The sequence below is a fragment of the Myotis lucifugus genome, unplaced genomic scaffold (assembly GCF_000147115.1).
Source record: "Myotis lucifugus unplaced genomic scaffold, Myoluc2.0 scaffold_40, whole genome shotgun sequence".
Classification (NCBI taxonomy): Eukaryota; Metazoa; Chordata; class Mammalia; order Chiroptera; family Vespertilionidae; genus Myotis; species Myotis lucifugus.
In genome coordinates this window covers 1,782,188-1,806,441 of record NW_005871088.1, presented here as the reverse complement: position 1 = coordinate 1,806,441, position 24,254 = coordinate 1,782,188, and the positions used below count along the sequence as shown (strand labels likewise).

Sequence of the window (24,254 nt, the reverse complement as noted above, 5' to 3'; positions counted from 1 at the left end):
TATAGTCTATGTCTCATAATTCTGATATCTGAAATCTTTGTGAATTTGTTTCTATCGTCTTTTCTCTGCTGGCTGCAACTTACAATATATTTTCCTTGTATGTTTAGTTATTTTTTACTATATGCTGATATATTATTGAAAAATTATTTGTAAAAATTATTTCAGGCCTAAGATGACAGTACTTTCTTGTAGAGAGTACATTCATTTGCTTCTGATAAATGCCTGGTGACACTTTTCAAGGCTACTTTAATGCAAGTTCAAGGCTTCAGGTTCCTGGGACCACCCAGATGATGGTATCTAGGCTGAAGTCCATTGCAAGGGCTGGTTACTTCTGGTTCACCATTATCCTAAAGGGGTAACTATTCAGGGTCTCAGCTTAAAGCACAGTAAAACTTATCACATCTCCCACTTATCTGGGACTTAGGTTTCAACTTTTGTCCCTTTTGTTCATGAGGCCACCGAAAACAGAGTTCAGTTTCACAACTCTCTTGATTTATCCAGTGCCCCCAGGGCAAAAGTGGCTTCAAGTCCTGGACTTTTGTTTCTGAGTTCTTAAGTTCTAGATTTTAGCCCCTGTTTTGGTATGTTTTCTTTTTAGCTTTATTGAGATATTCTTTACATATAAGATATGTAGGTTTAAGGTGTACAACATGATGATTTCAATGATTATTGCAGTAAGTCTGGTTAACATTTCCATCCCCTCACATAATTACCTCATGTGTGTGTGTGTAGATAACTTTTAAGACTATCTACTCTCTTAACAACTTCCAACTATATAATACATTATTTATTATAGTCATCATGCTATACATTAGATACCCAGAACTTATTAATCTTACAGTTGAAAGTTTGTACCCTTTCACTAACATCTCCCCATTTCCCCTATGTCCCCCCCAGCCCCTGGCAACCACCATTCTATTCTCTATTTCTTTGAGTTCAGCTTTTTTTAGATCCCACATGTAAGTAAGAACATGCAATATATGTCTTTCTCTGTCTGACCTATTGCACTTAGCAGAATACCCTCAAGATCCATAAGTGTTGTTGCAAATAGCAGGGTTTTCTTATTTTTTATAGCCAAATTATATTTATATATATATATATATATATATGCAGGCCAAATTATATTTATATATATATATATATATATATGCAGGCCCGGTGCATGACAATCATGCACTTGCGGGTGGGGGGGTCTCCTCAACCTGGCCTGCGCCCGCTCACAGTCCAGGACCCCTCTGAGGATATCCACTTGCCGGCAATCAGACAGCCCCCAAGGAGTCCTTAGCACTGTCAGGGAGGGGAGACCAACCAGAAGCCGGGCTTGCTCCTCCTTAGTGCTGACCACCAAGGTGCAGCTCCTGCATTGAGCGTCTGCCCCCTGGTGGTCAGTGCACATCATAGCAACCGGTTGTTTGGCCATTCGGTCGATTTGCATATTAGGATTTTATTATATAGGGGATACACACACACACACACACACACACACACACAGTAAATATACAGGTTGGAGCAAAAGTAGGTTTAGACTTGTTCATATGGAAAATAATACAATAGTTAATAAATAGTAATACAAGAATAAATTTTGTTTTGCATACACACAAACTGTAAACCTACTTTTGCCCCACTTTGTATATAATGTCATCTTTATGCATTCATCCATTGATAAAAATACTTAGGTTGTTTCTATGTCTTGACTTTGTAAATTATGCTGCAATTAACATGGAAGTACAGATATATCTTTGAGATCCTGATTTTATTTCCTTCACATATATACCCAAAAGTGGAATTTCTGGATCATATAGTAGTTCTGTTTTTAACATTTTGAGGAACCTACATACTGTTCTCAATAGTGGCTGTACCAATGTACACTACCAGCAAGTATACAATGGTTCCCTTCTTTCCATGCCTCACCAGCATTTGTTGTCTCTTGTATTTTTTATTATAGCCATTCTAACAGGTATGAGGTGATAGCTCATGGTTCTAATTAGCATTTTCCTAATGATTAGTGATGTGGACCACCTTTTCATGTACCAGTTGTTCATTTGTATGTCTTCTTTGGCAAAATATCTATTCAGTGCCTCTGCCTAGTTTTAAAATCAGATTATTGGTGTTTTCGCTATTGAATTGTATGGGGTCCTTATATATTTTAGATCTTAACCCCTTATGAGATGTGTGGTTTGCAAATATTTTCTCCCATTCTGTGGTTGCCTTTTCATTTTTCTGATTGTTTCTTTTGCTGTGCAGAAGCTTTTTAGTTTGATGTAGTCCCATTTTTTATTTTGTTGCTTATAATTTTGGTGTCATATAAAAAATAATTGCCAAGACTAATGTCAAGAAGCTTTTTCCCTATGTATTCTATGATGGGGTCCAATTTCATTTTCTGCATGTGGCTATCCAGTTTTCCCAACACCATTTATTTTAGTTTTTAAGTTTTCTTTCTTTCTTCCTTCCTTCCTTCCTTCCTTCCTTCCTTCCTTCCTTCCTTCCTTCCTTTCTTTCTTTCTTTCTTTCTTTCTTTCTTTCTTTCTTTCTTTCTTTCTTTCGACTTTGAGAGGAAGGGAGAGAGTGAGAGCAAGAGTGACGAGAGAGCGAGAGCGAGAGCGAGAGTGCGCGCGCGAGAGAGAGAGAGAGAGAGAGAGATCAATGTGAGAGTGTAACATCAATTGGCTGCTTCCCACACATGACCCTATCAGGGACTGAACTTGCCACCTCTTGGTGTATGGGGCGATGTTCCAACCAACCAAGCCACACTGGCCAGGGTCCCAACACCATTTATTGAAGAAATGATCCTTTCCCCACTGAGTCTTCTTGGCTCCCTTCTCAAATATTAGTTGACTGTATATGCTTGGACTTTATTCTAGATCTAGGCTCTAAATTCTGTTCCATGTGTCTATGTGTCTCTTTTTATGCCAGTACTGTACTATTTCATTATAACTTTATTAAAAAGTTTAAATCCGAATTGTGATGCCTCCAGCTTTGTCCTTCCTTCTAAGGATTGCTTTGGCTATTTGGTGGGGTGGCCTTTTGTGGTTCTGTATGAATTTTAGGATTATTTGTTGTAGTTCAAAAAAACGCCTTTGGAATTTTTATATGGATTTCGTTGAATCTATAGATTAGCCTCACTAGTTTTAGCTTTTTATGAAGATAACTTCTTCCTATATTTCATCCAGTTTATTTACCTGAACTCCCTGGGACAGTTAGTCCAAATCACCTAGGCTGCCATTACCAGAAGCAGAGGTATAAGATACCCTCCTAACTGCTCTCATTGTCCTCAATCTCACTTCCAGTTCCTCCTTTCCAAAGTAACCAGGGATTTTTCCAAGGCACCACTCTGATTAAGTCATTCCCTGCACAAACATTTCAAAAGCTTATGGTGACTCTAAAATAAGAATCAAATTCCTTAGTTTGGACAAGTAAGTACAAAACTATCTTTCTTGCTTTATTTATTTATTGAGCATTGTGTGTGTGGTGCTCACTAGGCCAGGTTCTGCCTAATCTCTTGCCTCTTACCGCTTGTCTAACTCTAAATTTACCCTACACTCCAGTCAAACTGGAACATTCACTGTCATGTGGTAGGACCTGGGTTCAGAACACAAATGGACTAACTTCAGGTCAATGTTCTTTCTCCTATAACATGACCCCATATTCAGACTTGAGTCCATTCAATTTGTATGTTTATGGATCTTCTAATAGACAAAAGTTCAACAAGTACATTTTGGTATTTTTTTATTGCTTTTCAGCCTCTTTTTCTTGTGAGGGCCCTCTGGTATGTAAGGTCTGGAAGTGAATTCATCATCATCATCATCAACCTTTTGACACTCTCCATAGTCACAAGGTCACCCAAAAATTATAACTTCAAGCTTCAAATGAGGGACCCACTGCCTGTGGAATTTAATTCCAGGTTGCTGGGAACATCCTACATCTAAATAAATCTACTCCCACCTGCTGGCGGTTGCCTGAACTTCCAGTCAAAGCTCAGTCACACGAAACATAACCTTCTGGAAATAGGCAAACCTGGAAACAGGATTCTAGTTTGGGCCTCAATAGTTATGTGTCCATTTTGTATGTGCTTAATCCCTTTTTCTTATATGGGCTTCAGTTTCCTCATATTACAATCCAAATATTTGGACAAAATGACCTGGAATGGTGTAAGATTCTCTCTACAATAATGCCTGTGTGACCAGGGACAATGGGGACAGAACTAATAGCAGTGGGAGTAGGTTCGATTGATCCACTCCTGTATATGACAGTAAGTGACATATAGGTCCCACCATCCTTTTTTATTTTTGCACCCATGGGAAGGAGAACATTTGCTGCAATAGCAGGGGAAAGTGAGGGAAAGGAAGATATGAGGGTGGTCTGTTCGTGAAAAGAAGGCAGAGAACTGTAAGACTTTTAAAGTTTGATTCTAAAATGGTTAAGAAAGCAGGAATAAAAAGTTAAACCCTTACCTTGGGGAAACCTCAGCCAACCAGGCAACTGAAGCTCTGCTGGGCACAAACAATCCCAATTCACTTCTTCAAATGCTGAGAGAAAGGGTAAGAGGGCTGTATTTCTGTGTGAATGTTCTAATTAAACAAGAGTGGACTTGAAATTTATTTTCATTGCAATCCTTCCCAATGGCATGCCTTAGGAGGTTCAACACTGGTGAGCATGACTGAGGTCTATTTCTTGATTGTCCTTCTGGCCCATGGACTGTAGGAGAACCTCTTTTTGAACTTGCTTTGTCCTGGATTTGAGATGGGAAGGACAGAAGGGGTTGGGTGGAGAATTTTCCTCATTCTTTGAGATCCTTCTGTTTCATAGGACAATATTCAAAGTAGTGGAAAGAATAAGAGCCCTCTAGTCAAAGTTCCAGGCTTTTCCACATAATAGGGCCAGAATTTAGGAGCATTGGCATGGCCTGATCTCCAGGGGCTAATTCCCTTGAACATCTGAAACACTCACCTTTGCCTTCTTTCCCCTTCAATGGTGTCAGCCTTAGATTCTCACTTCAACTCTGCATGCCCTGGCTAGGGGACAGAGTCACAACTCAGGATGATCCTAGTTGGTAAACCCTTCCAATTCCCTAAGTTTTGTCCCAGGGACCCAAACTTGGAGTCAAGGATACTCTGGGAAACTAAAGCCTTCAAGAAACTCTCAGTCTCCTGGAGCCCAATTTCCATACTTAAGAAAAGGCACTCCTGCTATGGCCACAGAGGTGCCATAAAACCCATTCGTGATCACTGTCCACTCCACCCAGAGGCAAGGCACGTGGGGTTACTGGAGAGCCAGGGGTTTGGTAATGAGAAGCAGTCAGATATCTCCTGATCCCCAAATGTGTCCAGCTCTTTCAGAACACAGATTCAGCCAGGGTAGTCAAAGCACCTCATTCCCTTCAACACACACACACACACACACACACACACACACACACACACACACCCTCTTGAGCACATGCTTATCCAAGAGAAACGCACATTTTTCATTTTGCAAAGAGGAAAAGCAGGACCAAGCCAATCTCCCTAGCAACAGATCAGCTCCTAGCCCTCTAGCAGGTGGCTCCCCTCCCCCTTCCCCGCCCAGCCAGGCCCTGCCCCTGTCTGTCTCAGGCTAGCTTGGGAACCTCTGCAGAGGCCTGAAAGAGGGAGGGGAGGGCGGGGGCGGGGCGGGGGGGGGGGGAGAGAGATACCCAGTAGCGCGCAGATTCTAGGTGGAGACAAGAGCTCCCGCCTTTTTGTGCGGCAACTGGTATGTGCAGGATTGGTTCAGCGGGTGCTGACGTGGTAGGAGTGGGTGGAGCCATCGAGCTTCCAGCTGGGTGCCCAGTCACAGCCTGAAGCGGCTGCAGGAGCGCACCATCACAGCTGCCAGGAGCATCCAAGAGGTGATGCCTGCCGCAGAGCTGCGGGGGCTGCTCCTCTCCCCCTATCTGCTTTCCTTACATTAGTTACTGTCTCCTAGAGACCCCCGAGCACCCTCCCGCCTTGCACTGTCCCCACCCCGTCCCTGTCCCAGTGGCAGTGGGCTCTCTTAAGCGCTCTCGGGCCCCTAGAGCGCTGCGGCCATGGGCATCAGAGGGATGCTGCGAGCCGCTGTGCTCCTGCTACTCATCAGGACATGGCTCTCAGAGGGCAACAACACCACTTCCCTCCCGGAATTCTACATCGAGCTCTCCTCGACCATGCCTGAAGTCATCCAGAACGTCTTCAATTGGTAAGCCAGTTGCCACCAGGGCGGGCAGGGCAGCCACAGAGCAAGGCGGGCAACCTCATGCCACTTGGACAGAGTGAGTTGGGGGAGGCTTAGACCCAGGGTCAGGGAGCCCTGGCACTCAGGCCCTGCCTGCGGGTCCCCTGAGGGAAGTTGGGTGGGAGTGGAGGGGACCTGTTGAAAAAAAGTCCTGTGCTGGAACCCACCTGTTACTGTGGCGCCTGACAGAGCCCTGTATGCCCAAATTGCAGCCCCGGAGGTGGGGAGAGGATGCCCTCACCCCAGGGTCTACCAGCCATCCCCAGGAACTAAGACCGTGGGCTGTTTTCCCCAGTCACGTATTTTGGCATTTGTGGGATTGGAGTGGAGGTGGTGGTACAGGGTGATGGGCAAGTCTCAAAGCATACGCAGTAGAGACACCTGTTTGAGTGCGCATTTTAGTCTGTTCCCTGAGGCGCATGCGTGTGTGTTCTTGCGTGTGCATGTTGAGCAGTGAGGACCTTTTCTGATGCCGCAGATAGAAATTAATGACTCAACTTCACAGGAGCACAGATAGTGCGATCGGTGGCTGTATAACCGTATAACCAGGTGGTCTAAGAGGGCTGCACTTTTGTACGTACTCCTGTGAAAACATTTGAAGATTCAGGTTTTTTTCTGTGTTTGATTTTAAGTTTGTTTGAGTCTGCAAATATCCAAAAAGATGTTAAACAGTCAACCTTTATGTGTAGATCACACAGAAATGTGTATTTGCATTGGCCAGGGAACCTGAGTGCTAGCATATGGGTAATATGCAGTCCTAAACAGGTGGGAATGCATTACTGTAATTTAGGAGTAATTTATGTGCACACTTTGGAATGATGTATAATGAAATTTTATCATTAAAGATGATTGGAAATAATTTTAATGGCAAACCAGAAATGAACATGTCATCAAAAAAGGGGGGGTAGTTGAGCAAGGTTCCAGCAGACAGCTCTGCAATGGTCTCAACCTCAATCCAACACACACACACACACACACACACACACACACACTGAAATGCACAGGGGTTGACATTTCCTGGTCATTGCGTCAAAGATTCTAAAAGCCATAGTGATAGCCAGAGCCTGTCCAATTCACAAGCCCCTTTTGGGGGAAATAGACCCACTGAAGATCTAGATGAATTGGGTGAGCACATCAGAGATTTCTGGAAAGATCGGCTCTGCGGGGCTGAGCTGGGTCTACTTATATATACTCACCCAAGACACATCTAGGCTGGAAGCACATACTTAGCCAGAGAGATGCCTGCTCCCAGAATACAAGTTGTTGTTTTTTTAGGACAGCCTTGAGCCTCAAGAATCTGAAATGTTTTGATTGGGTGAGGGTCATAAATCTTTGCTAGATAAGCCAGGCTCTCTCTGTGTCATATGCCATATGCCAAGTGTTTAAAACAGGTGTACAAAAAAGGTTCACATATATGTGACAACAAAATGCCCAGCCTTAGCCCAGGTAGTGGCAATGTGACTGCGCTGGAAAATGTAAACTGGTTGGCTCAGCTCAGGAGGGCACTAAGGGTAGAAAATGACTTTCCTGAGGCAATTAGGTGTCCCTGTAAAGATTCCCACCAACCCAGAAAGCTGTATTCAGGCTGATGGTAAGGTGAGGTTTCTTTTATCTGAGGGTTCCCACCTGTCCCCTCCATCCCCTCTCCACATCCCCTATAGCCTTCCCCCTTTCTACCCCTAAACCTGCCTAGTAACCAGGATCCAATCTGTGTGCCCCATCCTCTGGATAAAAGCTTTGGAGGGGGAGGAGGAAAGTGCGTCACTGCTGCACTTCTGGCTGACTCACTGTAGAGAGGGAGGGGAGCAGGGAGAGACGCATACATGTATGACTGTACATGTCTGTGTGTGTGCAGGAGAAGGGAAGGCCCTGGCAAGGTGACACCTGGCGTGCTCTTTGGTGTTTGTTCTCTGAGAAGCAATGTGTCATTTACTGATGACTTCTCTGTTTTAGCAAAAATTGTGCAAATGAAGCTGTGGTTAACAAGATTTTGGACAGGGTGCTGTCAGGATATGATGCCCGTCTGAGACCACATTTTGGAGGTAAGATACGTCCAGACACTAGAGTCATGTTAGGTGGAACAGAGCTGAGATACAACAAGCTACCCCTACTCAATAAGCTGACCAGTGGCACTCCCCTGACTCAATACTTCTGCCTCTCCCCTTCAGAGATCTGCAGTGAACACCATCCGGCCTCCAATCTCCAGGCCTTTTGCTCTACCCCTGGAGTTTCCCCCACTTTTCTGAAAGAAGCCCTATTCTTTACCTCCATACTCTTACAATTACACAGAGAAAGCCTGAAGAGCACTTTCTGCTGTGGCTGGGATAGTGCTAACCCCAGAAATGGATATGCCAAACAAAACAAGTGTCATGCTTCTCAGGCTAGAATTTTCTGTCCCATCTGTGGAGAGTAACATGTTCTTCTACTTGAATATACATTCTGGGCACCCTGGACACTCACCCTATTCAGCTAGTTCAAAATTAAAGGCATGGTCTCCTCTGTGTTGTCCAAGTCACCTATTCACCGGTCCTCTGTCTACTCCCTAAACCTTTAGTTCCCACCAAGCTCATTTTATTCAACACACTCCAGGCAGCATGATCTTTATAAATTCAGCCTTATCACCTCAGGAACTTTTGATGGCTTTATTTAACTGACAAATAAAATCCAAACTCTTTACTTTAGCACTCAGACCTCAAGCACAGAGATGAGAAATGACAAATAAACTGATGCTCGAACCTCCAGGAAGCCAATACATCAGTTTCTCCTTATATCTCTACATACCCCCCACACACACGCTTGGAAAAGGCAAATGGCCTAGGTCAGAATTTATAAGGGACAGGCAACCCTCAGAACAGGAGTAGCATCCTCTAGCCCAAGGGACACCCAGAAAACCTAGACCAAGGACAAGCAAAAGGAACTGTGCATTAAATAGAGATTAGTCACATTTCTGCTCAAAGGAACAGAAAAGAAGCACACAAAAAAAGAGAGTGAATGGCTAAGTTAGAGAAAGCATTCCACTTCCTGCAGGTGGTAGTAGACCCCCCATTCTAAAGTGTTAATGAATGCTAATGGTTAACATTTGTACATATGAATAGAGAAAGGTCATCTGAATATGCAATGCCTCCACCCTAAAGGGCTTACAACTGTGGGGAATTTCCTTTGTCATAGACCTTTTCTGGGAGAGGGGTGGAAGACTGTGAATTACCTGGGGAGGCACATTGAAAACCAAGGTGGTCACCTGGGCTAAGCTTGGAGGTGGGACACTTCACTTGTGTCTCCTTTGCTGTGTGCTCCTTCCATGAGGGCAGAATGTGCAGCCCCAGGATCCAAGGTGAGTGTGCACTGGGACTGGGAAGCAGGAGTGGAGAGGGCAGAAGGCAAGCTCTTTTCAATATAAAAATTCAGGTGTCAGGGCACAGCCAGTATCCCATTTCATAACACTGGTTTTTGATCAGTTGCACCAAGCACCAGTGGGTGGGTGTCAAGGGAGTAGCTACTATGTTTTCTCTTTTCCTCATTCTCTTGTTTCTCAGTAAAGGCTGACCAACATCCATTTCAGTATACAGAAATGTTTCAAGATGCCATCTCTGTTTACACCCAGGGCTAGGGGTAAGGAGCAGGGCAAGGACTAACCTCTGGGGATTGTCAGATGTGGCTGATTCACAATATATCAGCATTTTGAAAAACCCTAACTTAACTCTGGTGCCGTATCACATATAGAAATTTTTTTATCTTTGCAACCATAGTAAAACAAAGATTTATATTTTTGATATTTATTTTATATATTTAGATGCCATTTAACAAAGAAAAATCAACCAAAAAAAATGAGTTCGCGTGTCACCTCTGACACGCGTGTCATAGGTTTGCCATCACTAGTCTAGGATAAGAAGTCTGACAGTGCAGTGAGGTAGTGAGGGGTTGACTGCCTGTCCTCTCTGGGGCTTGATACTTGCCTAACACAGTGTCCATCCTCTGAAGGAATGCAGGGAACCTGAAAGCCTGTAATAAAGAACTTCATTTCTAGAAACCCCTGTCACTACAGAGCACTTTTCTGGGGATTATTCACAATAAACCTGAATGCTAGAGTCTGGGCTATGACCTCACACAGAGGCCCATTTACTTCTCAGCTGCCATTCATAGGCTGAATCCCAGTAGCACTTTGCATTTTGAAGAACTGAGATAGGAATAACACATTTCCCACTTAGCAACTCAGCTTCTGGGTAGTCAGCCTGCAATGAAACCAATGGGCTGAATTGCAGGTGTCATACATGTTTCCATAGCAGCAGTGTGATGTACTACACATAGAATAATGACTTAGCTGTGGGGCTTGGTGAAGGCAGCTTTGATCCAATGAGGAAACAATGAAAATGCATTTTTCCACAATATCTTATAGTTTAGTATATATTTTCACATTCCTGATCACATTTGAATGGGCAGCACTCAGACCTAGGTCTAAAAAAGAAAGCCAGGAGGCAGAAACACACTCACACATTCAATCACACACACACACCATATTAACATACACACTCTTCAATACACTAATGAATTTACTCACACATATATACACACTGACATACACTCACATGCACATGCTCAGACATTCACATATGCACATGAACATAGCCAAACATCCACACACAAACTTGCTCACATCCACAATCACACTCACAAATTCACTCACATACATACTTAAACATTCACACACATTAAATTATGCATTCACTCACTTACACATACTCCCACATTAACACACAAACAGACTCATGTATTCACTTACACATGAGCACACTCATTCACACACACAAACATGTCCACATATTTATCAACTCACACAAATATCCTCACACAAAAACATGCTCACTCATTAATACATATAGACATCAGCATGCACAAATGCACATATTGACATGCTCACAATTCACTCATACCTGCACAGTGATATACTAACTCACATGAATTTGCTCATGAACTCACTTGCACATCAGCATGGCCACACGTTTACTCACATACAACCACACTCACGTAGACTCACACTCAATTACACTCACAGACATGCTCACACATTCACTCAAGTACATAAATATGCTTACGTACACATATATACATATGATGAATGTGAATATATAAGTGTGATAATGTATTACAGTTATTTCTTGCATATGAACAAGGTAACACACACAAATATTCACATATTCACACAATGAACATGCTCACTCACACAGACACATGCAATCACACACTCAAAAGTTCTTACATCCCCAAATATTCACTCACACACATGCAGTCACTCATGCAAAAATGTTCATAAAAGCACACATTTATACATTCCCTCCTATATGCACTTAACATACTAACACAGACTCACACATGAACATACTCATGCATGTAAACAGACATATTGACTCAACACACAAACATACCCACATACACTCATGTAAAGACAACTTTATACACACAAACATGACCATGTATTCACTCACACATGGACATGCGAACAAATATACTAATATGTAAACAATCTCACAGAGACAACCCCATAATCACTCCCACACAGTACACTCAATTAAATGCAATTAAATGGTCACACATTCATTCACTCAGAAATGTGCTCTTACCTTCATTGGCTCGCATACCTTCACTCACACATCCACATTAATACACTCACATGAATACACTCATATTTATAAAGATGCTCACACATTCACTCCCTCAAAAACATTTAAATAATATTGAAATATTCATACATGTAAACATGCCCACATTTATTCACATATGTACATGGTCACATAGTCACTCACATACAAAGATGCTCACATACATGAAAATACAAATTCATTCATGTACAGACAAACTTGCAAATGCAAAGATGCTCATGTATTCACTTGCACATGAACACATTCATAATTCACTTCCACACACCAACATGCCTACATGATTGCATGTACTTACATGTTTAATCACATACCATGTATGCAAGCACAAATGTGTTCATGCATTCACACATATGAATACACACAGATTCACTCATGCACATGGATATACTCATATACACACATTCACACACACAGATATGTTCCCAAATACACCCATGTTCACACATTTCTTTACATGATAACAAACTCACATAACACTCACACATAGTCACACATTCACTCATTCACACACAAATATTCATTTGCACATGAACCCACTAACAGATTCACTCTCATACAACATGCCTATATACATGTATATGTGCTCACATTTACTCTCAGACCACACACTGAAGCTCACAATCATGCTCATGCATTCTCTCACACACAGGCATGCTCACATATACTTATGTACACAATGACACATTCACCTGCACATGAACACACTCACATATTTACTCATCCCTGTGAGTATGCTCACATAAACTCATGTGCACATCTCACCCATTCATTCACACAAAGACACACCTTCCCTCACACATGGACACACCCACATGCACTCATACAAATATCATACACACCAAATATCTTAGCTCTTGGTTTTGGGTTTATTGTGCCTTAGTTTTTATCAGGAAAACATTTAAAAGAAGAGTGCTTCATCACCTTATTTTCTCTTTATTTTGCCCTAATTTCTTCCTTTTTAGTGTATCAGGGGCCAGGCCCTACTCTAAGTTCTTGGTCTGCATTAACTATGAGACCAGTGCTTAAATGATCTTCATTTTACCCATGAGGAAATAAAGGCTCAGAGAGGTTAGGTAACTTATTCAAGGTCACACAGCTAGTAAGTGTCAAAATGGGTTTCAAAACCAGGCAGTCTGGCTCCTGAATTCAGACTCTTACCCTTTATCTTACCCTACATGTAATATTGTCTTCCTGTATTGCAGGTGACCCTGTGCCTGTGGGAATATCTATGTATGTCTCCAATATTGAACACATCTCAGAAATAACTATGGTAAGTGTGCCAGCTCCAGCTGTAAAACTAGGGACAAAGTACATGGAACAATGGGCAAAGTCATAAGCCAACTCCAGTTGTTCTGACAGGCAACATAGCTCATATGGAGAAACAGTAGGTTTTGGAAACTACAACTACTTGGAATAAAAAAAATAAATCCATATGGATTCTAGACCTAAAAGATTTATGAAGTTTCTAAAAGATAATATAGGATACTGTCTTTACACCTTTATGGTAGATAAGGACTTAATAATAAAAAAAAAGACAAAACACAAACCATAAAAATAAATACTGGTAACTTCAACTATATAAAAATTATGTTTAGCCAAAACTTTTGGAACTTTTGTTTTGCAAAACAAACAAAACCAGTTTAACAAGTGTGAAAGGATAAATTAGAATGGACTAAGATATTTGCAGCACAAAGGACTGATACAAAAATATAAATAATTCATGTGGACTAATAAAAAGAATACTAAGAACCAAAAAGAAAATGATCAGAAAATTTGAACATGAACTTTACTTTTGTGAAGAAAACTAAGTAGCAAATAAAAATATGAAAATATGCTTGAATTTATTATTAATCAGTGAAATGAAAAATAAGACCACAATGAGACCCTATTACTTATCTACCAGATTTACAAAAGTCAAAAGTCAGACAATATCAATGTTGGCAAGGCAGGAGCATTAGAAACTCCCATCTGTTCTTAGAGGGGGTGTGACGTAGAACTTTCACTTTATAATTCTTATTTCATTGTGATTTTGGCATGAATGGTGTGTTCACACAATAATATACATAGTATATTCATATAAAGAAATATTATCCAATATGTAAGCAATGCAAGTGAGCAAATTTTAATTACACACAGCAACCTGAATGAATATCACAAATATAATTTTGAGTGAAATAAGAATATTATGAATTCATACAGTTTGATTCCATTTGGGAAAAAAAATTTTCAAATAGGCCCAGCTAAGCAATATGTTTCCTAGAAACACATACATAGATTAAAAAAAACTTCAACATAAAACAAGGGAATTCTTGTCATTTAAATCTAAGATTTAAATGGTTACTGCTGGGAGGTGTAGGAAATATATTCTGAAAGGGATACATCGAAACTTGAAAATTATTGATAATGTTCTATTTCTTAACCTGGATTTTAATTCCCCAGAGTTAATTTTATTATTCTTAACATTTAACATTCTTACATATGTTTCATTAGTCATCAATAGTTATAATGTACTAGAGGCCCAGTGCATAAGATTCATGCACTCAGAGTGGGGGGGGGGTCCCTTAGCCTGGCCTGTGCCCTCTCACAGTGCGGTAACCCTGTGATCGATCACCCCAAAGAGGTAGGCCCTGCCCACCCATCCGGGGCTCCTCAATGGATTGCCCCAAAGAAGTAAGCCAGAGCCGGGGGTCCTGCCTCCGTGCTGCATGGAGCTGTGGGACCCCAGGCCTCACTGCATGGAGCCACGGGAATCACCTCCATGCTGTGCATGCAGCATCAAGCCCCTGCCGACCTGCGTGCGCACGCAGCCCCGCCCACCCATGTGCACCCACTGCGCACGCAGCCTCCTGGTGATTGCTCATTGTGGCATGAGGGCTTCACAGCATGAGTGTGTGATGACCACATAGGCTTTTATTGATAGGACTAGAGGCCTAGTGCACAAAATTTGTGCGGGGTGGGGGGGAGTTGTCCCTCGGCCTGGCCTGCACTCTCTGCAATCTGGGACCCCTCAGGGGATGTCTAACTGTCGGTTTAGGTCCTATCCAGCAGTTGGACATCCCTCTCACAATCCAGGACCACTGGCTCCTAAACACTCACCTGCCTGCTTGCCTGATCACCCCTAACTGCTCCCCTGCTGGCCTGATCTGCAACTGCCCTCCCCTGCCAGCCTGGTCACCCCAAACTGCCCTCCCCTGCTGGCCCAGTCGCCCCCAACTGCCTTCCCCTGCCAGCCTGATCTCCTGCAACTGCCCTCCCCTGCCAGCCTGATTGCCCCCAACTGCCCTCCCCCGCTGACCCAATCGCTCCCAACTGCCCTTCCCTGCCAGCCTGGTAGCACCCAACTTCCCTCCCCTGCAGGCCTGTTCACCCCCAACTGCCCTCCCCTGCTGGCCTGTTCACTCCCAACTGCCCTTCCCTGCTGGCCTGTTCACCCCCAACTGCCCTCCCCTGATGGCCTGTTCACCCCCAACTGCCCTTCCCTGCCATCCATCTTGTGGTGGCCATCTTGTGATGACGTGAGGCCATCGCCCGAGGGTGTGAGGACCACCTAGGCTTTTATTAGTATAGATTTCTTACACCTGCATACATACACACACTCTGAGAATGAAAAGTTGGACAACCTTGCTCACAATTGAGATTTACTTTTCTTTCCCCAGGACTGTAAGGTCACAATGTTTTTTCATCAAACCTGGAAAGATCCACGTCTAGCATACTGTGAGACCAACTTAAACTTGACTTTGGACTATCGGATGGCTGACAAGTTGTGGCTCCCCGACTGCTACTTTCTAAATAGCAAGGATACCTTAGTGCCTGACATGACTGTGGAAAATCGTATGTTTCAGCTTCACCCAGATGGAACAGTGCATTATGGCATCCGGTGAGTTTCCCAAAGGTCAGGGGAGCCTCCTGGCAGGCTTCATTATTCCCACTGAGTATCCCATGAACGCACTCTAAGGAACACACGGAGGATCCCGTTGCTCTTCAAACCTGTCTTGCACTGCCCCCTCACTCATCCTACCCAATTTTCCACAGACATCCTTAGCTGTCCTGTCTCCACACCTTGGCTTCTGCTGTTGCTTCTGTCTGGAGTGGCCCTTTCCATGAGTCCAAATCTTGGCCATCATTCAGTTGCTAACTCAAATGCCTTCTTTGTCAATAAATCCTCCTTGATTCTTTCAACTGGAAAATCAATGCTTTAGCATTATAGAATTCTGTTATTTATCTTTGTGTCATTTCTCTCCCATGTAGTGAGGGAGGGAGTCATATAAATTCTGAAGTCCATGCAGTAAGGGAGGGGGCCCGAGCTGTGCCATTGGTCATATTTGTATCATGTAGAGACCCAGCGGTATGCAGTATGGGTGTATTATCTGTGGCTCTGCATGCACAGAATGTGTGCATGCTAGAACTCCTCATTGATTCATATATAGCATTGCAGACAGCCACCAATGTTCTCCACACAGTGTCATCTCTTACAAACCATCACTTAGACATAAGAGAGAAATTTAGCTCAGAAAATTTCCCCAAGAGGTAGCTGTCAGGATTCAGCTCTATCTCTGGGTCTCTCTTTCATTAGGGTACTCCTGTTCTGTATCTTGTTTCCCTCTTATTTGCCCATCCACTGTCCCATGGAACAAGGTGCTGGAGTCAGAGAATAACAAAGCTTACATGGAACAAGACACTGATCACACTTGTTTCATTTAAAAGGGACCTCATCTGATTAGTGCTGCATGGAGGATTCACAGAAGGGAGACACACACACACACACACACACACACACACACACACACACAAAACCTACCCACTGTGAAAAATGGACATCATTTCAAAAGTTGAAAGGGACTAGGCTGGGGTTAGCTGCTGGGAATGGTAGAATAAGGGCTGGAGCAGAGCCCCCCAGCTCAGATGACAGAGAGCTTTTAAAACTATCCTGTTTGCACTGGTCACTTCTCCCATTTCCCCAGCTTCTTCAAGATTCCTCCTCAGATTCCTCTCATGGACCCAACACAAGGCTACTTGAAGTCTCTGCCCAACACTTCATGGCCCACCTTATCCCTCCTACCCATTTATATCCACTGACATTTTGCTAGTTCACAGTACCCTCAAAGTCTGATACACAAAGATGAGAGCACTGTGGGGTGGGAACAGCTTCCATGGCCAAAGATGGGTCTGGGCCACTGTTTACATCCATACCTGAGGACTTCATGTGAGCACTGCACAGAAGATGTGGAGCTTTAGCTGCTTCAGTGCAGCAGTTTCCTCTTGGCAATCTTGCTGTTTCTTAAGCAAGAAAGTCCTTTTTTTCTGTCTCTGCATTCAGTTTCCTCAAGGGCCCTTCTTCTTCGGACACCCTGAGGTATCCTGACATGCCACACATGTATTATTCATTCAAGTCCAGCCAGATATTTTGGTTTCTTTGTCACATACAATGTCCCTCTCTTCTCCTTACATAATTGTAAGTCATCTTACCTTTAGGAAGGAAGGAAGGAAGGAAGGAAGGAAGGAAGGAAGGAAGGAAGGAAGGAAGGAAGGAAGGAAGGAAGGAAGGAAGGAAGAGAGGGAGGGAGGGAGGGAGGGAGGGAGGGAGGGTTCAGCTCTAGTGTAGGAAGTACAGGAAGGTGTTGGACAGGTCAGTCCTTGGGATACCTCTCCTTCCCCAACGTTGCAATGTTCTCAGGAGTGGCTGCTTGCCTGGGCTAGACTCACTTTTCCTTTCCTTTTGCTTTTCCTTTGCAGACTCACCACCACAGCAGCTTGTTCTATGAATCTTCAGAAATACCCTTTGGACAAGCAGATTTGCAAGCTGGAGGTGGAGAGCTGTATGTCTATCTCTCATGGACCCTTCTTCCCTACCTATGTTTGTGGACATTGAGAAACTAAAGACAGACTTGATAGTGACAGGAATGACACATCTCCCCTATTCCCTCCCTCCCTGTCTCTTTTCTCCTAGATAGATAGATAGATAGATAGATAGATAGATAGATAGATAGATAGATAGACAGACATGGCATCTGGGAGAAGGTGGACTTTAGGGTGTAAATAGTCCCATGAGAAAATTTTACCCTGCTATTGGGAAATTATGCACAAGCTAGTGGGTAGGAACACATTTCTTTGCTGTGCTTTCCTTCCTGGCTAAACAACAACAACAACAATACACCTCCAAACTGAGAGTTCCCTTTCCAAGTGCCCCCCTCCCCAATGCTCAGACTCAGCAAAACACAAAGGAACCCCCAAAGTGCAGGTATCAACCATCCTTTGATTCCACAGACTGTGCTAGTGTGAAATCTGCCTATCCCTGCTTTCTGAGATTGGATAACTCTGTTACTCTCTGTTTCCCAGATGGTTACACGGTTGAAGACATCATGTTATACTGGGAAGGTGATGAGAATGCCATCCAGGGGACTGAAAAGCTACAGATCCCTCAGTTTAACCTCCTGGGAAAAATAATAACTAGAAAAGAGGAGATTTTCTACACAGGTGGGTCTAACTACTTCCTTGTCTCCTGTCTCTTGTCTCTTTGGTACCCTGATAAACTTCTGGGGACCTCTGCCTTGGACCTCTACACTCTGCATGGCCTCCTTTGCTATTTTTTTTCTGATTCTGGAACCTTCCAAAAACACTCTTCTTAAAGTCCCTGTGGCTTACTCTCTGCAAATAAGGAAATGGGTGTGGAAGCACTTGGCCAAGTTTAACACTCCACAGGTATAAAGAATTCATGCTTGTGTTGATAAAAGCAGGCCTCCTCTCAGGGCCAGCCTCTCACCCTCCATCTGTTTGCAGCTTTAAAACATGTCATGTCTCTCCAATTTTTAAATTTCAGTTGACATGGAGGAAGGGAGAAAGGAAGAAGAAGAAAGCAGATTTGCTATGCCATATGGACACGTGCCATTGTCACTGTCCTTAAGGCAGCAAATGTGGTCTGTTCGGCAGACCACCAAGGCTGTAGTATTAGAAATTGAACTGCCCATTGATTTCCCTTCCTCCATCCTATACTTAACCCTGAAAATCCCCTTGAACCTGCCACCCTGTTAACAGTATGTCTTCTTGCCAGGTTCCTATGTGCGACTAATACTGAGATTCCTGATCCAGAGGAAAATTATCAACTACCTTGTGCAGGTCTATTGGCCTACTATCATCACCACTATTGCTTCTTGGGCAACGTTTTGGATGAACTATGAATCTTCTGTAGCCAGGGTGACAATCGGTAGGTCTTTCCCTCCCTCTCTCCCAAATCCCAGAGAGGAAAAAAAGTTGAAAGTAAGGGAAAAGTATAGGAACAGTGTGTGACTGCAAGGGCAAGGAAAGCATTTGTACAGGTACTCAGCCAATCCCCAGCAGAGAGACCAACAGGTGTGAAATAAATAAGGGCTGGGATCTTCATGTGTTAGGCCCAAAGTACCAGAATTCATTATTTTCTGGATATATAAATGAATGGACAAGTCCTAAATGCAGATCAGAAATGCATGGTTTCTCCTTCACCGTCTTTGAGGCAGACTCCTTAGACTCCTTCTTTAGGAACATATACTATACTAAAACTTTATATTTCTGTAATATTTTAGGGCTCACAAAACCTTCTAGGGATGTGATCTCATTTAGTATTGAGGAACTAAAGAAAAGCATATGGACTAGAAGCCAAAGGGTAAGGGCCACTATAGGGTAAAATGGGACTGGAGATGTAAATCACTGTGAAATCATAGCTAGAGAATTTTTACTTGATCCTAAGAGCAATGAGAAGTCACTGAACTATTGAAGCACAGGCTCAGTGTAAAGATGGGGAGGAGGAAAAAAAGAGGAAAGGCCCCACACTTAGAGAGCTGAAGGCCTTTTTTTGCTGAGAACCCTCCCCACCCCAGAAATTGTCTTTGCTCCCTTCCTGTACTATGAGTCCAATGGTTTGCCAAGAACTTCAGCCACCTATGCCATGTTGTTTATAGGTCTGACTTCAATGTTCATCCTGAACACCATCAATTCACACCTGCGGGAAAAACTCCCTGAATTTTCTTGTATCAAGGCCATTGACATCTATATGGTTGTATGCTTCTTCTTCGTGTTCCTGTCCTTGCTGGAATATGTCTACATCAACTATCTTTTCTACAGCCGAGTAGGAACTCGGCGCCGTCATAGGCAATGCAGCAGAGCTCGAAAAATCATGGATCACTATCGCTACCAGGAGGAATCAGAGCTGCAGGTTTGACATTTTGGCTGATAATCAGCTTTTCCTGAGTACCGCTTTAGCCTAAGCTTAGCACTTGACCCTTTCACATTTCTTAGTAATTCCTTTAACACACACACACACACACACACACACACACACACACACACACACCAGATAACAAAGAAGTAGAAAAATGTATTATCACTCCTCTATAGGTTAAGACATTGTTCCAAGTCACAAGGCTTGTAAGTGGCAAAGCTAGATTTCCCCAGACCTTTGGTCTTCAAATCTAGTCCACTTAGCATGCTTCCAAGGGCAAGCGATGGAGCCAGAGCAAACGGGAGCATAAGGAGGTCGAAAGGGAAAAAAAACCAGACAACAGAGAGCTGGTCTACCCTTCCTTCCTTTGCTTTTCTGACTCCCAAAGCCATGCTGAGGCTTTTGCTACTGGTGGTACATTAATGTCTAGCACCACTCCCTCTTTCACAGGGAGCCAAATCTTAACTGCCTGAGGAGGCCTTGCCTTGTTCACCACACAGCACTCCAGAGGGAGCAGCTGCCTCAGAGTTACACAGATTTGGCAGCCACCAGGGACTTCCCTTACATGCTAACAGCCTCTTGGTCCTGTTCCTCAGCCCCGTGTGTGCCAGAGAAGCCAGGAAGAGGAGATTCTGTCAGTCGAAACGATCACAAGTGCTCCTCCCTCCCCGAAAGTGGTTATTCATGTAGGATGTGAATCTGCCGACTTTATGAGTCTATCCACTATTTCCTCAAAAGATGACCAGTTTGACATCAAAGACGAAAGTGGCTCTCCTCTCTCTAGACCAGTGCAGGCCCACTCAGCAAGCCCAGAAAGCCTCGACTATTTGACCTTCATCTCAGAGCGGGTCCCACTGGCCACCTCAGAAAGCCTCAGCTCACTGTCTTCGCTCTCGCTCCAGTCTTGGCTGGCCACTGAAGAAAGCTTGAATGATCTCTCCTCCACCTCAGAGCAGGCACTGCACAGCGGTGACACCCACTTTAATGGTTTTGAGACTGATGGCAGTGTTATTCCTACCAAAATCTACAATCCTGGTGATGCCCATTGCCATACCGAGACCTTCTGTGACCCAGAAGACCCTGAAGAGAGCTACAGCTTGGATGACAACCATGGCTATGGCCCCAATAGAAAGCATCTGCTCGTCCATGGCCAGGGGTGTGTGCAAGAAGCAAGCTGTGAGCCTGATAACATGCATAGATGCCGTGAGGAGTTCCTTCACTTGCCTGGTGACATCAACGTTGAACAAGACTACCTTGACCTTGAGAACCAACTACAGCGTGATGCTGACACTGCCTGGAGCCATAATGATGACAATTTCATGGGCTTTGATGAAGATGAGGACAGTAGTTCAGAATCTGATGATAGTTGCCCCCCAAGCCCTGGGCACTCCTGCAGGGAAAGGTTTTGTTCTGAGATCTTTGACCCTGACTACATTCCTAAGATTGATAAGTGGTGCCGGATCCTCTTCCCTCTTGCCTTTGTGGTGTTCAACATTATTTACTGGCCATACCATGGCTTTTAGTCCCATAGTGCCCCAGAGTAGCAGGGACACTGTGCTGTGCTCCTTTCACAGTTTATTTTGGTTCCATTTTGCCTTCTTTCCTTTGTTAATTTAATTTTGGTTATTTGGACAGTCAAATCAGTTCTACCTTTCTCTTTATAAACATGAGGTGGTGAGTAGTTGGTAATAACGTGTTCTGGCTGGAAGGAAAGGGATTGAGAAAGAGTTAGAGGTCAATAGCTAATTGATTTTCCATTTCTACTGAAAGACTGCCACCTTTTCAAATATTTTTAATATCTAATAAGTACAGAAAAGCCCCTGGAAATGTTTAGAGGACAGAGAGAAGCCAGCTTGAGGGACAGAGGAAGTAGCTGAGCCCTTTGCACAAACATTTCTGGTGACTTTTCTGTCCCCCTAAAGTGTTGAATTTTCTTTTTCATTACTTTTTTCTTATGCTTTTCCCCCCTCCTAGTGATTATGGTCCTTGCTCACCTGTTGCTTAGGGTTTTATGGGAGAAAGTCAAGCTTAGTTGGGCTAGGATGCACAGGGAAAGGGCTATCTATGGCTTGGAAGTGCAGTAGACTGGCTCTAGGAAAACTGAGGACTTTTGAAAGTGCCTTTTTTGCACTATTTTTCTGTTTTATTTTGAGTGTGTTGTTGTAGCACAAGATTGGGAGTGGAATGTAGGTGGGTAGATAGGGGTGCTGAGTGAAATGTCAGGTGAGAGCATTTTTCTAGCAGGAGCTGTGAGGTGCTGAGTAATGTCAAGTTGGAGATTTTGGAGATTAACCAAATTGAACTGGCATCTTTGTCTATATTTCTCTTGTCTATGTTTCTGCTCCAGAATGCTTGACAATAGGGACTTAGTACATCTGTCTAGGTCAGATGCTGGTTTGAACACTAGTCATAGAACAAATACGTGGTGAGTGAAGATTAGAGTTAGAAAAGTTCTGACCTGCTACTTCACCATCTGATCTAGAATAGCAGATGAACAACTGTTGTGAATCTCTATACTAATCCTTTCTATTTGTCCAGTGTAGTGTCAATAGCTCACTGAACCATCATATCGTCAGACCCTCACAGGAGCCCTGTGAGCTAGAGAAGGCAAAGCACATTGTCCCAATGTTCCAAGGGGGAAAAATGGAACTTGAGAACATGCAGCCAGTAAGTGGTAAAGCCACACCACTTGCTCTTCCTTCTTGTCCACTTAACTCTCTCAATTGAGGCACTCCCTTTTTCTCCCCTCCACTTTACAAAAGGGGGTGCTCCATCAGGTTCTGCTAGGCACCACACCTCATTCTATGGTACCTGGAGCATTTCTGCAGGAAGAGGCCAGTGACCAGTGTGAACACATGGAATATGGGCACTGCCCACTCACTGGGGCTTCTAAGGGAAGTAGAAATTCGTTTGTGCTCTAATGTGCCAAACAACTCCAACTCTTTGATTGAGGTCATGGAGGAACAAGATTTGCAAAGCACTCAGCATATGATCCTCCTTCCTTCCTAGGCAGCCTCCCTGCAATCCCTCAGTCACCTCCCCTTTTAACTGTGTTTCTGTGTTTGTTTCTGTGTATACCAGTGTGTGTGTGTGTGTGTGTGTGTGTGTGTGTGTGCATCAAGGTAGTTCTATGTGCACATACAACTATTTGAGAAGCTGTATAGCTATATGTATATCAGTGTAAATCTCTATTGGTATGTATAAGAATGTATATATAACAATGTGTGGATACATATATGTGTGTATGCACCTTTATGAAAGAGTGTGTAAACTTGTGATTTATGTATGTGTGTGCTTGTGTGTACACACATGGGTATATTCTGAGTGTAGGCCTAAGTGCACGTGTGCATACTTATGCTTGTTTATCTGATTTGAATGGGTGTGAAAGGAAATACACCTGAAAACATATGTATTTCTTGTTGGTGGCTCTTCTAGAACCAACAGAATTCCCTTGGCCTGTTCCCACATGAAGGGGGAGGTGTCTTTTTGGCCAGGCTGATTAACTGCTTCTTTCCAATTCCTGTTTCAGGGAGTGGCTTCTCTTCTTCTCCCTCCACCCATTTGTGCTATCTCCTGGATAGAAGTGAATGTAGTCCTAAAGTCTTAGGAAGTGATAATTTAGTGCCTTAAGGTAGGAATTGCTCAATTGTGGGATAAGTTGGGAGTGCAGAGCATTTTGCTTTGTCCTGGAAGGACGTGTTTGGAATGCCTTAAAGATGCATTGAGAACAGAAATATGATATAAAGAACTAAAGAACTATAGAGATGGTTGTATATAGCCTTGATAACTCATCCCTTTATTTCAACCACCTTGTAAGCCTGACCTTGGAGGCAGCCCCAAGCAAGTTGGTGATGTGAGGAAATGACTCAGGGAATTGGATGCTAACAGCTGGATGCAGAGAACCAAAGGTACCTGGGAGATGGCTGCAGGCATGGACTGTGGTGGTGAGTCCATTCAGGGGCAGCAGTGCTTTAGTAGCTACCCTGGGATGGTTGTTGTTGAACTTCAGCCTTGGATTTGGAACTCCCTCTTTCCACCCCCTCCAGGGAAAGAGATAATTAGAAAGGTGAGAAGGCTGACCAAGAAGAGAAGTACAATAGGTCCCAGGGACTGCCTGCCAGGATCAACCCATTTTGTCACCTCTCCTCTTCTTTTCTATAGATGCAGCATATAAATAT

General features: G+C 43.5%; 1 protein-coding gene across 1 annotated transcript; it reads left to right on the top strand.

Annotated features, from left to right (window-relative positions):
- The first annotated feature begins 6,046 nt into the window (after positions 1–6,046).
- GABRQ (gamma-aminobutyric acid type A receptor theta subunit) lies at positions 6,047–21,599 on the top strand. Its single transcript, XM_023752980.1, has 9 exons — positions 6,047–6,195; positions 8,185–8,273; positions 13,088–13,155; positions 15,542–15,762; positions 17,619–17,701; positions 18,222–18,359; positions 18,934–19,086; positions 19,817–20,056; positions 20,794–21,599. Exons 1-9 carry the CDS (start codon positions 6,047–6,049, stop codon positions 21,597–21,599), a joined length of 1,947 nt encoding a protein of 648 aa, XP_023608748.1.
- Positions 21,600–24,254: the final 2,655 nt, after the last annotated feature.

Bases quoted from the DNA above. Each gene is read 5' to 3' on its own strand.
- GABRQ (XM_023752980.1), top strand. From the start codon at position 6,047: ATGGGCATCAGAGGGATGCTGCGAGCCGCTGTGCTCCTGCTACTCATC. The intron at 13,156-15,541 runs GTAAGTGTGCCA...TTCTTTCCCCAG, and splicing joins ACATCTCAGAAATAACTATG to GACTGTAAGGTCACAATGTT. The intron at 15,763-17,618 runs GTGAGTTTCCCA...TTTCCTTTGCAG, and splicing joins ACAGTGCATTATGGCATCCG to ACTCACCACCACAGCAGCTT.